Source organism: Eubalaena glacialis, chromosome 19, assembly GCF_028564815.1.
Source record: "Eubalaena glacialis isolate mEubGla1 chromosome 19, mEubGla1.1.hap2.+ XY, whole genome shotgun sequence".
Classification (NCBI taxonomy): domain Eukaryota; kingdom Metazoa; phylum Chordata; class Mammalia; order Artiodactyla; family Balaenidae; genus Eubalaena; species Eubalaena glacialis.
Genome location: NC_083734.1, coordinates 1960287 through 1976209, shown reverse-complemented (window position 1 = coordinate 1976209; position 15923 = coordinate 1960287). Strand labels below are relative to the sequence as shown.

Sequence of the window (15923 nt, the reverse complement as noted above, 5' to 3'; positions counted from 1 at the left end):
GAGGACAGCTCCATGTCTTTGGGGATCTGTTGTGACAGCAGGAGCTACAACCTGGGTCTCCCTGTGTGTCTGGGTGTCAGTCTCACCTGCCTGACCCCTGTCCCCTCCCCGGAGGTCACGTGGGTGTGGCTGGGTAGCAAGGGCTTCTATCCTGTACCTGCAGTAAGGTCCCCAGAGCCCTCCACTCCCCTCCCCTCCATTCCAACCCTCTCCCCCAGAGCCTGGCCCCTCTCCCAGCAGAATCTGGTCAGAATCCACGGGCTGCAGAATTCCAAAACAATCGTTGTATCTTTATTGACTTTTTTTTTTTTCTGAATGCAATGACTGTTTTTTTACTCTTAAGGAAAATAAACATCTTTTAGAAACAGCTCGATACACACAATCTTCAGTGTGAAGCAATATACTAATAAGAACACTAGTCGTCTTAACATTTACAGTCTTCATATATATTATATATATGTATATGTATACATATATATACACTATATAACGAGGCCGGATATAATACACACGTTCACCGTTTTACAGTCATATGTACAGGAAGTTGCTAGGGCGGCCCCGGGCTGGGGCTGCGTCAGGCCTATCGAAGCGTGGACAGAGCTGAGGACACGGACGGACAGGCGGACGAACTGGCGGGCACTGGCCCGGGCGGTGGTGGCTGCTTGGGGAAGGAGGCAGCGCCGGAGCCCCCTTCCCGGCAAGGGCCCCGTGCTGAGGGGCACACGACGCACGGCGGCGACACACGGGAGAAGCGAGCATGTTCCCAACATATATACATTCTATGTGACATATATATAGAGGGGCACACAGGTGTGTACATGGATCTAGCGCTGTCTCCGCTCCCGTGCGAGTGGCGCTGCGGCCCCCGGAGACGGTGGTCGTGCAGAGGGTCGGTCATGCGTCTGCCGGGGGTGCGCTCTGGTCGCGACTTTTACTTTTGCGCTCCCAGGCTGGGCTCCGGGGACGGGCGGACTGGAAGGGGGACGAGCAGAAGCCAGCGGGGGCCAGTCCGGCCCACGCCCGGGGAGCCCGCATCCCCTGAGCACGGGCCCCAGGCCCTCGGCCCTCCCGACCCGCCAAGGCTGGGAGGAAAGGGCGCACAGCCTCCGGCCCCTCCTGCGCCGGACAGGCTTCGGCTCCCCCCGCCCCCAGCCTCGTTCCAGGAGAGACGTCCTGGAGGGGAGCCGGCCTCGGCCTCTTCGGACCCCACCCCACTCCCAGGGTGCCCAGCTGCGTGCCACTACCGACCCACGTGGAATGTGTGCCACGTCGTCGTCCTGAAACTTCCAGGGGGAGAAGCGTGTCCCCAGGCTAAAGGCCTCCCACCCACGCCGGAGCCTGGGTGTTCCAAGGAGTCTGGCCGCTCCGCGGGCTCCCCCTCTCCAAGCCTGGCCGGGGGATGGGTGCGAGAAGGCCCTGTGCCGTCCGGTTCCGGGAGCAGACGGATCCGGAACCTGTTTTCTTCCCGACCCGGGACCACTAGCTTCCGCCCGAGGAGGCCAGATCCAAGATCCGGGGTCCGGATCAAGGATCGGCTCTGGACCCGCGCTGGAAGCAGCGCAAAGGCCCGGGGGCTGCGCCGGCGGCTCCTCTCCTCGGCGGCGGCGGCGGCGGCGGCGGCGGGCGGCGGCGGGCGGCGGCGGGCGGGCGGGCGGGCGGGATCCGGCGGCTCCTCCGGCCGGGGTGGATTACAATGGCAGCCTCTGCGGGGAAGAGACGCGCGGCGCGTTGCTGACTGCGGGGCACCTGCCGAGCGGTCAACTCCTCCAGACCCGCCCCTCGGCCCCGACCCCGCCCGCGCCTCCAGAGCGAGGCCCCACCTGCGGCTTTGCCTGTAGGGCGGTCCCCGTGCCCCGCCCCGCCCCGGGCTGGCCCCGCCTCCCGCACGTGCGGGGGTGTATAAGTGGCCCGGGGCCCGTCCGTGCCGACCCGCCCCCGCCTGGTCCGCCCGGAGCCGGCGGCCCTGCGGCGGGGGCTCCTCTCCAGCCTGGGCTCCTTCAGGGGAGGCTCGCGGTCACCCACCTTATGTTTGGGGCATTTCAAAGAAAAGTTCTCTTCGATGAATATGCAACCTGTGAGCAAGAGAAGTTCGTGCGGTCAGAACGGCGTCTTGTCCGGCCGGGAGGGGGCCCACCGCCCCGGACGCCCTCAGCTGCAGGGTTTTTTTTCAAAGAGTAAGTCAGCCTCTGCTTGAAATCCGACCCAATCCGAACTCCGTCAGCCCTCCAGCCCCGCTGGCCTATCTGTCCTTTACTCTCCTTTCCCCTCCCCCTGGAACCCCCTTTTGTCATGGGGAAGCCTCTCCCCCTCGCCCTACCCCGCTGTGCTTTGCTGGGCCACACTGGTCACTCCCTCCTGGTGGTCCGGTCCCAGCCCCTAGGTAGGCCTTGACACCCAGGGGGTGCTCAGTGAACGTGTGTTGACCAACTGGGACTGGGCCGTGTGGCCACAGGTCTGGATTCCAGCCCCAGCCACTTCTCTGAGCCTTGGTCCTCACATCTGTAAAATGGGCGTCCCGCCCACTGCTCCTGTCTGTCTGCTGTGGGCTTGTTCCCGTGGGGGCCTAGCTGGGCAGGCTGACCTGAGCACTGGGGCAGGGAGAGGAGGGGATGGAGGTCCCGGGTCTGAGTGAATCTTAGCAGGTACTGGAGTGCCCATGGCACTGTCCGCCCTGGGGGAGCAGAGAATGGCCGAGCAGGCCCCACTGCCCTGCCTGCTGCCACCTAGGGAGGCCCTGGCTTTTCCCCCTGGAGTCCCCTCGTGTCACCCCCTGGACCTCTTCTGGGCTCATCCCCCTCCCTCCCCTGCCTGTGGGCCACTGTTCTGAACAAACCCCAGACCCACAAACAGCCAAGCCAGTCCTCGTAGTACTGGGGGTGGCTCTGCCGCGGCACCTGGACAGTGGCAGCTAGAGGCAGCGCAGGTGGGGAGCAGGGCTGGGTAGCCTCCAGAGCCGGGGTCTCAGACCTGAAAACTGCCGTCGGTCTGAGGCGGCTCATGTTTTCCCCCTCCCTACGCTCAAGTAAGCCCGACGCCGTCCTGGGTCATACTCGGCAGAGCACTGGCCTGAACACTGGCCTGCTGCACCCACGGGGCCCCCGCCCCGCGGGCCCTACAGTCAAGGGCTTGGGGCTCCGGAAGCAAAGAGTGGGGGGGTGGCACTTCCAGAGGCATCATGCTCAGCCGCCCCCAGTAGCCACTCTGGACGTGGGGAGGGAGGGCCAGTCACCCACCCCCCACCCCCCACCCCCAGCCCCTCTCCTGGTGTCTGCACTTGGGGAGCCAGGGCCCAGCTGACAAAGTGGCCCGGGGCCTGGTGCTCGCCCTGCTAGCTCCAATGTGGGCTGCCTAACAGAGGGCGCAGGGTCAGTGGGCCTGGGCAGCGCTGTTGCCCCGCGGCCTGAGGGCCCGGCCCAGACCCCTGGAGAGCCCCACGGAGAACCGCACTTCCAGACCCGGGTCGGGCAGGTGCAAGGTGCTGACCAGGGGCTGGGTGCCTGCCGGGAGCTCCTGCCTGCCCAGCTCACTCCCTGGCTTCCCCCCCGCCCCCCCTGCTGCCTGGAGCCGGGTCCCCCTCCCCTCTGGCTTCTAGGCTCACTAGTTCTGTCCCCTTCTCTGGCCACTGTACCCCCTCCATGCCCCTCCCCCACACCGCCCCCCTCTGGGCTCTGCCAAACCCTCCACCCCTTAGGCAGATGCCTCAAGTTCAACCCCAAAGGGAGCTGCACGTGTGGGGATTAACCACCCCCCCACCCGGGCCTGCGCAGCCCCTCTGTGAAGGAGAGAGGGGGCTGCCCAGCTGAGGCCCCAGCTCGTCTGGGTCCACCAGCCTCAGCTGAGCTGCTGGCTGACCACGGCCACCTGGGTGAGCTCAGCCTGGCATGCGGCAGGGCCCACCGGCCCCCACGCACCCTCCTGAGACGTGCTGGAGGCTGGGCCTTGGAAGGTCCGGTGGCTAATACACTAGTGGCACAGCCTGCCCTGCCTCGGGCCTGCTCGCTGGCCTGGGGACGCTGGCCGCCTCCCTCTCCCCCCTTCTCCCAGCATAGCCCTGCTTCCTGTGCTTGCAAAGCCTCTGAGGCGCAGGCTCCATCTGCACCCGCAGCCCCTCTTCCTGGAATGCAGGGCTCCGTCACAGCTCTGCTCAGGCCGGCATCTCATCTGTCCCCTGCGGCCCTATAGAGAGTCCTCCTATATGGGGAGTCCCTCAAAGACATCACTGGAAACAGTTTGTATCGCTCCAAGCCTGGTATATATGTCCCACCACAAGCCAGCTCCTGCCCACCTCCCTTGACCTCTTGAGGACTGGCTCCAATGTCACCTCCTCCTAGAAGCCCTCCTGGATTCCCTCCCAACTCAGGATGGATCTCTCCCTCAGCACACAGTCTCTCCTTGTCTGGTCTCCATAACTTTAGGCAAGGATCAAGGTTTTCCTGTCTGTCCCACTGAGACATGAGCCCCCCAGGAGGCTGGGAAGCTGCAACACCGGAGGGGACAGCGCACAGGACGTGGAGCCAGCCAGACAGTGAGTCACCCCCCGGCCCTGTTCCTGCAGCGCTGTGGCCACGGGTAAGGCAGCCTGTTTGTGAAGGTGCCGCTGGAGACAGTGCGAGGCCTGGCGCGGGGCCGGCAGAGCGCAGGCGCGAACCTAATCACTGCGGGAGGAGAGCTGCAGCCTGCGGCACCTGTTCCTGGAGGTCAGGCCCTGGGTCTGGTGAAGTGGCGGAGTCCACATTAAAATCCGGTTCCCACGGCCCTCAGGGCAGGGTGTGGAGCCAGAGCAGCCCCGTGTCCTGCTCCAGCGGGCTGCCTCCCTGAGGTGCTAGCGCCTCAGCCCTCGCCAAGGAACCGTCACCACTCAGTCCTGTGTGTGCTCCTGGGGGCGGCTCGGTGCGGGCTGATGCCAGGAGCTGGCATTCAGGTGGGAAGAGGGGTCCCCGGGCGGTGGGAGCAGGGAGGGTCCTGCCAGGAGATGCCTCTGCCCTGTCGTCGTGCGATAGGGTCGCGATAACCTCCCCCTCTTCCAGGGCAGCAGGGGGCGGGGGACAGGGATTGCGGGGGCTGCCCCCAAATCGGACTGGGGCTGCCCTTTCCGGGCCGTGCTTGTGATCTCACTTCCTGCTCCAGGCAGCTGCAGAAAGAAGAAATGACTCTAACCTCCGTTTCACAGGTGGGGAACCGAGTGCAGAGACATCGGTGGACTTACCCAGTCCACACCTGAAGCATGCCACCAGGATTGGGGGCTCCGGCCTTTTTGGCCCAGGCCGTCAGTATGCCACCTGCCTGGTGACGGTAGGTGCTCGATAAATGCCCGCGGGTCAAGTGAGCGAGGGAGTGGAGAGAATGGGGCAGGTGCAGGGGAGCCTGGTCCTGACTCCAGGGCCCACCGTCCTGCTTAAACCTTCCACGGCTGTGCCGTGGAGCCAGGGGGAGTCTGTCTTGAACTTCCTTTCCTTCCATCTCACTCAGTTTTTGTTACTGAACTATCTTTTCTCTTTTTTCTCCAAGCCAGTGAACTCCTATTCAGCCTTTTTCCAAGGCCCAGCCCAGTAGCCCTGCTCTTGGAGGCCTGAGACCCTCCCCAGCTGTAGGCACCCCTCGGCAATGGCAGCTCACATACAGCTTTCCACCTTGTAGTTTGTGCTTCTGGGCACTCCTCCAGCAGGTGGCTGGGGACTGATGTGTTTCCTTGTCACCAGCACTGCCCAGCACAGGGCCCAGCCGAGAGACACGAGAAGGTAAAGAATTGCTGGGGCAGGAGAAGAGGGAAGCCAACGGGTCAAGTGGGGCCAGTTCAAGGAGCTGTGCCTGCGTCCCCCGACCTTCGGTCCCCTTGGGCTGGCTCTTACCCGCATCGCTGGCACACGGGTAATGGTAGGTGTGGATGCATCCTTTGTGGCAGCACCCGATGGTGGCCCCGGCTTCTTGGCAGCTGGAACAAGTCTGGCGAAGAGAGAGGGAAGACAGGTGAGTCTGCAGCCGAGGGGCCCGGCCCCCACCCCTTCGTCCCAGGGGGCCCTGGAAAGGCAGCTGGAGGGAGGCTCAGAATGGATGTCCACAGGGTTGGTTCTGTGGCAGCCGCCGGCCTGGCACCTTGGGTGGGCGGAGCTCTTGGGGCGGGAAAACAACCATCTTGTGGGTAAGCCTCGGCATCCCGCAGGCCCAGGCGAGCCCTGGCTCAGCCACCGTGCACCGCGTGACCTCAGCCAAGCAACTCAGCTCTTCCCGCCTCTTCCGTACAATGGGGACAGCGCCTGCCTTATGGGACAGTCGTGAAGATTAAATGAGCAACTCCGTGTGCCCAGTTGATGACAACGCACAGGGCCAGTCACCGCCCGGCTGTGCCCTCGCCTGCCAGCTCCTCCCCACAGCCGCCGGGTGGGCAGCTTTCATGGATGCCACTTCACAGACAGTGAAGCTGAGGTCCCCACTCCAGGTGAAGGTGATAAGTGTCGTTTCCTACCCTTTCCGGGGGGCAGAACAAGCACTGGACCCAGAGTCGGATGCTCTACTCTCAGAGAGGCCGTTCACCCCCTGCCCAGGACCCAGGAGGAGGAAACAGCCGGTGCCTGAACGCGGGGTTCATGTAAACCCTAGGCCGGCCGGCACAGCAGCCCACTCAGCCTCTCAAAAGCCAAAACCGTGGTCTGAGCTTGGGGGCTGCCCCAGGTTGGGCCCAGCTGCCTGCAGGGGGACGTGCCAGGACAGGATGGCGATGCCAGGAAGCCCCTTGGAAGCAAAACCTGAGGCCTGGGGAGGGACAGGCTGGTCCCCAGATCCCGCAGAGCCCCTGTGCAGCGGGGGAGTGAAGTTCGGGAGGGGGAGGGGAGGGAAGGGGGGAGGGGTGCAGGCCCCCGCCCAGAGGCTAAGCCACTGAAACCAGTAACTGCGGTTCGTGACACACCAGGCACACGTGGAGGCCGCCTCCTCGGAACATCCCGATGGCATCAGCATAACTTTATTTTATACAGGTGAGGGATAAGAGCTCAGAAAAGCCGAGTAACTTGCCCGAGGGCACACAGCTCAAGAGAAGCTGGACGGGCTTTGAGCTCAGCAACCCAGCTGGGGCACAAGGTGGCGGTCATGGTGCCTCACTGCTCGGGGTGGGGGGCAGGGGTGGGCTCCTTCCCACGCTGGGGACTGATGGGGACCCCACCCCCAGCAGGTGGGAGGCCAGGGATGAGTCTTCTCCCACCCTTCCTGGGTCTAGCCTGAGAAATGCCTGGGAATGCTCCTTCTGGAGCCGAGCTGGGGTGGGGAGCTACAGAATGGGGGCTGGGGGTCGGTCTGGAACATTCATTGCCTCTGGATGGCAGTTTCCTTCTGGTCAGGACTGAGCCTCCTAGGGCTCTGGGGCAAAGGTGTGATGGGGCAGGAGTGGGCCCCCAGACCAGGCCCAAGTGTCCCACCCACAGTGGCCCTTGATGGCTAAACAGTGACAGTGGGCTCCTCTGGTGACGGCCTCACGCCACCCCGCCTACACTGAGGCCCCCAAACCCTTGAGACAGGCATTTTAGATGTGGAGAAACGGAGGTACAGAGAGGCCTCGGGCCCTTCTGACCCCAGCGCCCACGTTCTGAGGTGTTCCCCTGGGTGGGTGATGGGGGGCCTGGGAGTTTGGGGGGAGAGGTAGCCTCTGGGCAGACTAGGAAACTGAGGTCCCTGGAGGTGGGCATAGCACGGCTCAGGGCAGGCAGGTGTGTAGGGGCCCCCAGGAAGGGACACGGAAGGAAGAGGGGTGCCCCCGAGGGCCTGCGCAGAAGTTCTGTTCCTGCAGAGAGCCAGGGTGCTGATGGGTGTGAAGGCAGGGGTCTGGCCGTCCCCGCAGCCCCACCCTGCTGACGGGCTTCGGCGCCCCGAGGCTCCCAGAGGACGGTGACTTGCTGGGGTCACGGAATTGGCTCTTGGGGCAGAGCTGGGATTGGAACCAGGGTCTGCCTGACGCCAAGGCTGCACGCTACCACCGAGCTCCGAGGCAGAAAGGGCCTCGGCGGGCGGGCGGCCCACGGAGGTCTGGGCTTGTCAGTGGGTAGGGGGCTGAACCATGACCTGGGAAGCCCCAGACCCCGCCCATCTTTCCAGGGTGTCCTCCAGGTGCGGGTGCTGCTTTAACAAGCCCCTCTGAGGCTTGCCAGGTTGCCAGCCCCCGCCTGGCCCGGGACCACCTCTCTGGCAGGGCGGCCGGTGACCACCCCTGTTCTGACCTTCCCAGGGATGCTCCCAGGGTGGGAGGCCGCTGGACCATTTTTGGAGGATGGCACAGTGGGCAGAGATGGGGCGACCGGGCCAAGTTCCAGCTCCGTTACGTAACAGCTGCGTGACGCCAGGAAACCACAAGGCCACTCGGACCCCTGGCTTCCGCCACAGGCCAATAGGAGGTTGGTGCAGTGAGGTGAGACCAAAGCGCCTGGAACAGGTGACCTGGTAAAGAGGGGGTTGGCCCCCTGCTCTCGGACAAGGTGCAGAAGTGGTGCAGCCCGGCGGAGCGGGCCGGGGACACTTTCGGGAGGCCGCAGGTGGCCGCCAGCTGGCTTGGTGATCTGAGCGTTTGGTATTATCTTTTAATGGCGGGAGACACCTGAACCTATTTCAGGGCCGCTGGGAAGGAGGCAGTGATGAGGGAGAGAAGCAGACACATAGGAGGGAGGGGAGGAGACCAGAGGCGGGAAGGGTGAGGGCTCCAGGTCTTGGGACTGCTGTCAGGCTGGAGGACCTGGCATGGAGAGAGTCAGGCGCCAGAAACAGGAAGGTGTGGGCAGCCCAGTGGCACGGCCCCGCCCAGCACAGGGCTGCTCCGCGTGGCAGGGTGGTGGGGGTGGTGGGGGTGGTGGGGGGTGGTGGGGGGTGGTGGGTACCCAGAGGGAACAGGTGGGCAGGTGGGGTGGGCACAGGGCGGTGGGCAGGAGCACGGGCCGCAGGAGAGAGTACTGAGTCCCACCCCACCCCCGGGCAGCAGGGAGTGAGGGGATCGGGGGTCCCCGCGGTGATCGGAGTAATGGTCACACTGCTGAGACAACATGCTAGTGTCATCCAGCTGACTGCCGCTGTCACTGGCCCCAGGAGATAGTCACGGAGCACTTGGACAGGCCAGGCACGGCTGTAATAACTTTATGGGTGTGAACGCACATAATCCTCAGGGCCCCTCCACAGGGGACTATCATGCCCATTTTAGAGATAAGGAAACGGAGGCACAGAGAGGTTAGGTTATATTCTTGGAGACACACAGCGAGGGGCAGCGCTGGGACCTAAACCAAGCCCTCGGCGACTGCAGTTCCTTAGGGGACGTTTTAGGGCCTCGCAGGAGAGGTTCCTGGACCACCCTGCCTCTAAGGGCTCACGATCCAGCCACCTGTTGCTGGAGAAGCTCTTCCCCCGTAGGCCCCGCTGCACCTCAGAGGCCACGGAGGCAGCCCCCTGATGTGCAGTTCTGGGGCCTGAGCATCTCAGCTGATTAGGTGAGCAGGGGTGCTGGGGGGCTTGGGTGGGGGCGTGCTGCAGCCGGAAGCGGCCGAGTGTGTGTGTGGTGGGTACAGGGCCGAGCAGGCAGTAAGGGGCCACAGTGGGAGGTCTGGGGCAGGGGCGGGCGGGTGTGTCCTGCCTCAGCCTGGAGTATGCCTCCACGCTCCGGCTAAGCTCCCAACGTATTCATTTGTGATTGTGGTATGTTTGGGCCAGACTGTAGCATTAGAGAGATGGCCTGCCTGCCTGCAGAACCCGAGGTCCCCACCCGGCTGGGCTGGCCTCTTACCATGTCCACGGCCACCTTCATGGCCTCCTGCAGCCCAAAGAGCTTCCCGGCCACCAGGTAGACCCCGCCCGTCCACACGGCACAGGCCTCGTGCACCCAATGCTCCTGCGTGTCCCCGCCAGGCTCTGCCGGCGGCTCCTTGCTGCACTCGTGCTTGCGGCTCCTGTCAGCTGGGGCTGTCTCTTCACCACCTTCCCCCCGACCGTCACAGCAGTAGCAACTCTGCAGCCGCCGGGACAGGCCCCGGGCGCTGGTGCGCAGGGAGCCCTGCTTGGCCGGATCGGCTGGGCCATCAGGCCTGGGGGGCTTCCCGGTGGTGGTGGCGGTGGCGGTGGCGGCGGCAGCTGGGCACTCGAGGCCTTTGAGTGTCCTCTCAAGAGGCAGCGAGGCCTCCTCGCAGGTGCCCTCTGGCCGCACCTTCTCCTTGAGTTTTGGCTTCTTTTTGGGGAGGCAGTGTCCGGGGTAGTAGGGCCCACAGAGGTCCCCGAGGTCCTTGAAGTTGGCCGGGTTTTGGCAGAGGCAGCAAACAAGGCAAGAGGTACTCAGGGCCTTGGAGACCACGGGCCCCAGATGCATGGTGGAGGAGAGGGGCAGGGAGGGCCGAGGCTGCAGGATGGAGCCTCCAGGGAGCGTGGCTAGGGAGGCCCCGGCCGCGTCCAAGGAGAAGGAGCAAGAGGATGAAGAGGAGGAGGAAGGCTTCCTGTGGGGCTTGGGCTCCTCTCCGGGGGAGTTGACAACAGTGCATACAGTGGTGAATGCATCCCGCTTCTCCACCCGCACGAAGGGCGAGAAGGCGGGGGTGCGGCTGTCTGCTCGCAGCCGCTTGCAGGAGGAAATGTATTTGAGGCGGATTTCAGGCTCTGCGGGATCCAGGGGCAGCACCTGCTGCTGCCGCCGCCGCTTGGCACGCCCCTTACAGGGTGAGGTGGTGGTGTTCTTGGCCCGGCCCCGCGTCAGGCGCTTCCGCTTGGAATAGCTGCTGTAGTTGGCGTGGCCAGGCTGCTTCTGTGCCCTCACCTGGGGCTGGCAGGGCCGGCCCTCAGGGGGCTGGGAGGCCAGCCCCAGCTCCTCCGTCTTTGGCTTCTTGCCGCCTCCGCCAGAGCTGTCCTCGCTGCCCCCCTGCGTGCTGCTGGCCGTCAGGAGCAGAGCTGGGCCGAGATGAGGCCTCTTCTCCAGGGAGCCTTTGGGGAGTCCGAGGGCTCCAGCCCTGCCTTTCCGGCTTCTCTTCTTAGGTGCCAGGGCAGTGCCCCCGGGCAGCAGGCCCTCTGGGGACATGAAGGCCTCAGTTTTGAAACCGTCGGTCGAGGACAGTTTCTTACTGTTCACGAGTTTGCCTTTTAAGGATCTGTTGGTCGGATTTCTGCATAACGGATCAGCCCCCAAAGCTGCTGGGAACTTCTGCCCAGTGCTCACGTTCAAGAGACCTTCTTCTGCCCCCAGCGGGCTACCCCCTGCGCTCTTGAGCCCACGGTCCTTCTCGGGGAGGGATGGGCTCAGAGGATTCCCGGGAGGGGCCCCTGGTGCTCTGCACGCGAACTTTTTCAGGCTGGGCGAGGTGATCTTCTGCACGATGGCCTCCAGCTTCAAGCCCCGGCCTTTCCGGGGGGGCAGCACCTTGGTCTTCATGGTCCCCTGGACGGACGCCCGTGAGGCCAGCTTCAGGCTGGTGTCAGGGGTCTCCGGGGGCGGCGGCTTTGCCGTGGGCTCACTGTTGCCCTTGGCGGGCTTGGCCTTCTTGGGAGATGTCATCCTCTTGAAGAGGGTGGGAGAGCCCTCGGCCCCCTCCTCCTCCTTCGTGTCCCCGCCGGTGCTGCCGCTGCGTAAGACCAGGTTGCGCTTCTTGGTGGGGACAGGTGCCATGAAGGCCGACTTCCTCTTGAGGGCGTGGAGGGGCCGATCGGAGAGCTTGCCGCCTGCACCAGGCTTGGGGACCCTCGCCCGTTGGCCCGCCCTGCCCTCCTTCTGGGGGCTACCGGCGACCTTGAACGTGGCGGGCAGGTGGTTGTTGGCGAGGAGCTTCTTGGCGGCGCGGCAGTTGGGGAGCCGGCTCTCCGAGGCCCGCCGCCGCTTGCAGTGGAAGGCCTCCTGGGTCCTGGTGCGGGACCGGAGGATCATCGAGCGCTGGTCTTTGCCTGGTGCATCCGGCGAGTCTGTCTCCTTGGTCTTGGAGCCCATGGGGCTACTGTCGGAGGCCACGGGCAGGGCGGCCGGGTTGCTGGGGCTGGATGCGGCCTTGGGGGAGGGCTTCCCCACTCGCTTGCCCGACTTGAAGGCAGCTCGCTGCTTGCCTCCCAGCTTGTCTGGGGGGGCAGGGGTGGTGGGCAGGCCCGGGGGTCCGGGCGTGCGGGGCTCACTCAGGGCCGTGAAGGAGCGGGTGCACATCCTGGGGAGCCCTTCCGAGGTCCCCCGGCCTGGGGCCCCCGCCCCTTCCATCTGTCCCTGGGGGGGCCCCGTGCATGACTCAGGGAGCAGCAGGTCTTTGGGCAGCGCCGGGGCCCTGCATGGGGAGTCCTCGGCCTCGGGCAGCCCCCGGTGCACCCGCCGGCTCCGTAAGCTTTTGCCGCGAGGCACAGGCTCCTTCTTGGCGATGGGCGCCTCGGGCACAGCGGGCTTGTTCGGCTTCTGGGTCAGGGAGGCTTCCGGGGCCAGGGCGGTGGGATCCCCCGGAGCCAGCGCCCCCTCGGGCCCCTCCTCCCCTGGCTTCATGTGGGAGAGGGAGGACTCGAACCAGCTCTGGACCTTGGACTCGGTGCCCACGGTGGGGCCCAGCAGGATGACGGCCTCGCCAGAGAGGGCGCACGGGGAGCCCCAGCCGGCCTTGGGGTCCAGCACGGCCTCCACCTCCTCCTTGCCACACAGCAGCGGGGCCTTGGGCGACAGTGGGTCCTGCACGCCCGGCCTCTGCTCGGGGCTGCCCAGGAGCTCGCACAGAGACGAGTACTCCTCCGCCTCCAAGTCCTCCTTCCTGCCGGCGGGCGGCAGCAGCGGGAGGTCCCCGAAGTCGGCGGCGGAGCAGCAGTGCCGGCTGTCCTCCAGCCACTGGTCGGCCTTGCCCACCTCGGGACACTGCAGCAGCCCGCCCGCCTCCTCTTTCACCCCGCCCCCCTCCTCCTGCTGGGAGTCCCGGGGCACCACGGCCTTCTCCCCCGAGGGCTGCTCCTCCTGGAAGCCCAGGCAGGCGGAAGCCTCGCGGGCGTCCTCCTGGCCGACAGTGTCGGCGGCTTTCCCGCCCTGCTCCAGACCCTTGGTGAGCTCGCTGGGGTGCAGCCCCCACCGGGGACAGGCGTCCCCCAGGTTCTCCTCGGGCCAGGCGAAGGGGTTGGCGCCGTCCGCCGAGCTGGCGGTGGTCGCGTCTGGGAAGCAGTCGAAAGGCGCCGCGGCGGGGTCCGAGGCGGCGGCCCCCGGGGTGGGCTTGGCACCAAAGGAGAGGGGACCAGTTGTCTTCTTGGGGTCAGGGGTGGCGAAGCCCACAGAGGGATCTTCGAACAGCCCCGGGCCGAAGTCCTTGGTGCCGCCACCCTTTTCCAGCTGCAGGGCCTCGGGCAGGGCCTCCTGCTCCCCCGGCCGCGGCCACGCGCCCTTGGCCATGGGGTCCAAGCAGGCGCTGTGGTTCTCCAGCGAGAAGGGTGGCTTGCTGGTGTCCTTGGCCGGGCCGGGCGCCTCGGCCCAGACCTTGTCGGCCTTCTCGCTGATGGCCTCCTGCAGCCCCAGGATCTCGGAGGCCAGGTCCTCCTGCGCCAGGGCGCTGAGCAACAGGCGCGGGCAGTTGCGCTCGCCGGCCACGAGCCTGGAGAAGCTGTCGAGCGGCAGGCCGCCGTGCAGGCTCTGGAAGGAGTCGTCGGACTTGGTAGACATGTCGTCGGGGGACGTCACGGAGCAGGTGGACACGGACTCGGGCTTGGCCTTGGAGCTGCCGTGGACCCTGGCGGGGCTGCCGCGGGCCTGGCTGCAGTAGAGGAAGCTGCGCTCCAGCGGGTCCTCGGAGCCGCTCAGGTAGTCGGCCTCGGGCGGCTCGGCGTGCGTGGACTGGGGGGTGCTGCTCAGCGGCTCCGACAGCGGCGTGCCTGCCGGCTCGGCTGAGTAGCCGCTGCCCTCGGGGCTGCAGTGTTGGCTTTTGTGCTGCTCCGGGGTCCGGGCCGCCAGGCTCTTGACGCCCTTCTTCTGGGGCACGGCCGCCTTGGAGAGCAGCAGCTGCTGCACGGTGTTGGAGATGTTCTCCACCTGCGAGGTCAGCGCCGTGAGGCTGTGCAGGCTGAGGTCCGACAGCAGGCTCTCAGGAAGCTTGTCCTTCTGCAGGGCCTTGCAGTTGGCGGCCTGGGCGTCCACGGAGCCGGCGGCGTCCGTCGGGGAGGGGTTGAGCAGGGGCATGAAGTGGCTGTGGTCCGCGAGACCGGCGGGGAAGGCTCCAGGGCCGAGCGGCTGCTGGTTGTAGGGAAAGTTCTCCAGGTTGGGCATCAGCGGCGACGGGGTGGAGCTGTAGGAAGGGGAGCGGCCCACCGAGCGAGCGGGCGAGTGGCTGGAGCCGGGGCTGAAGGTCTGGTAGTACTGCTCCGGGGTCCTGACGGCCGCGTCCGGTTGGCAGTAGCCCGGGCCTTGCTGCCCGTAGTGTTGGTACTTGGTGAGGTTTTGGTAGTGGAGGGTTTCCTGGGCGTGGTGGCGGCTCTGGAGGGCTTGCTGCTGCTGCTTCTGTGGCTCGTAGCTGAGGCGCCCAGGCTGGTAGGCGTGAAGGCTTGGGACCCGTTGGCCCGGGGCCAGGCCGGCGTTGGCGGTCAGCGGCCTGTCGTGGGGCTGGGTGGACGGGGCCGTGCAGCTCTTGTAGGAGTGGGCCCCCTGCCCGCCGCCCTGGCCGGGGGAGGAATAGGTGGAGGAGACGGGGAAGGACTGGGAGTGCTGGGGGAAGTGGCTGCCCGGGGGGAAGGGCAGGGGCGAGGCGAGGTCGTTCTGGGGCTTCTGCCTTTGGAGCTTGGGGTACGCCAGGGGCTGCAGGGGCTGCGGCAGCTGCTGCTGGACGTGGAGGGTGTGAGTCCGAAAGGGCAGCTGGGCACCCTGCTCTGGGTACTGCCGGGCGGGGGGCGCTGCTGTCTTTTTCATCAGGTTCTCGTCATATTTGCCCACCGCCCCTGGCAGGGGCTGCGGCTGCGGGGGTGGTGGCTGCGGTGCCCCCCAGGCCTGCAGGCCCTCCTCCCCCGAGTAGCGGCCGGGGTAGGGGCTGCCGTCCTGGACGGCGTAGCCCGCGAAGGACGGCCTCCCCTGCGGGGCCTGCGGAGAGGACAGGCCTTTGCTGGCGCGCGCCGTGGCGGGCGTGCCAGCGCCGCCCTCGTAGCTGGGGAAGGGCTGCGGGCCGTAATAGTCCTTGGTCAGCAGACGCTGCCGGTCGCAGCTCAGCCCAGCCTGACTCGGCTGCCGGTAATTCTCCAGGCGAGATGTCTCCTGTGAGGTCTGCTGGTAGGTCTGCTGTTTGCCATGGAAACCACACCTTTCTCGAAAAGACTGCATGACTCGGGCTGGTTATCTGTGAAAAGAGAAAGGGCGAGAGGGAGGGCGGGGCGGGGAGGGGAGGGGCAGAGGGAGAGCGATTCAGACGAGCCATTTCCTCTCCCTCGGAGAGCCGGACCCCCTCCCTGCCCTGCCCGCTCCCGCAGCCTCCCCACCAGCTGTGCACATATTGACAACTTCTGTGTCAGGGACGTGTGCTCTGTAATTCCCGCTCCGACAGGGATGGGTACAGGGAGGCCACCGAGGAGGGAGGTGCGACCCGGCTGCCCGGCGCCAGGTCACTGGGGAGCTGCCCCCTCCCCCGGCCGGCTCCCCCCTCCCTCCCCCACAGCCCTTCCCTGCCATTTCAAAATCATTTAGCAGGGCAATTCCCGCTCCCCTGTCCCCTGGGGCTGCTGGATCCCTTAAGCTAGCCCCAGCACAGCAGTGTTCAGGCGTGACCCAGCGTGCGGGGGGCTGGGGACAGCTTGCCCCTGCCCTAGAAGCCACTCACTAAGGCCTGGTGCGCGCGCGTGCACATACACACACACACACACACAAACACACCTCCTCTATCACTGCCATGCCATCTGGAATCTGTCTGTTCCTTCCAGCAGACGCTGATTAGGGGCTGCCGAGCCACTGTAGGCATAAAATGTCCCCTCCTCGACTCCCAGGAACGCAGGACGGCGGCACCTGC

General features: G+C 65.8%; 1 protein-coding gene across 4 annotated transcripts in view; it reads right to left on the bottom strand.

Annotated features, from left to right (window-relative positions):
• Positions 1–1617: 1617 nt before the first annotated feature.
• The window catches only part of RAI1 (retinoic acid induced 1), a 106171-nt gene continuing 91865 nt past the window's right edge, over positions 1618–15923 (bottom strand). For 2 of the 4 annotated variants that reach the window (XM_061175528.1, XM_061175529.1), the window contains exons 3-4: positions 9749–15260; positions 4770–5943 (exon numbers count right to left, since the gene is read on the bottom strand). In XM_061175528.1, the coding sequence (XP_061031511.1) occupies positions 5524–5943; positions 9749–15244 (5916 nt within the window). In that variant the 5' untranslated portion in view covers positions 15245–15260 and the 3' untranslated portion in view covers positions 4770–5523. Of the gene's footprint in view, positions 1704–2022; positions 2073–4769; positions 5944–9748; positions 15261–15790; positions 15854–15923 lie in introns of those variants that run through there. The other 2 variants (XM_061175531.1, XM_061175530.1) reach the window with 2 other exon arrangements.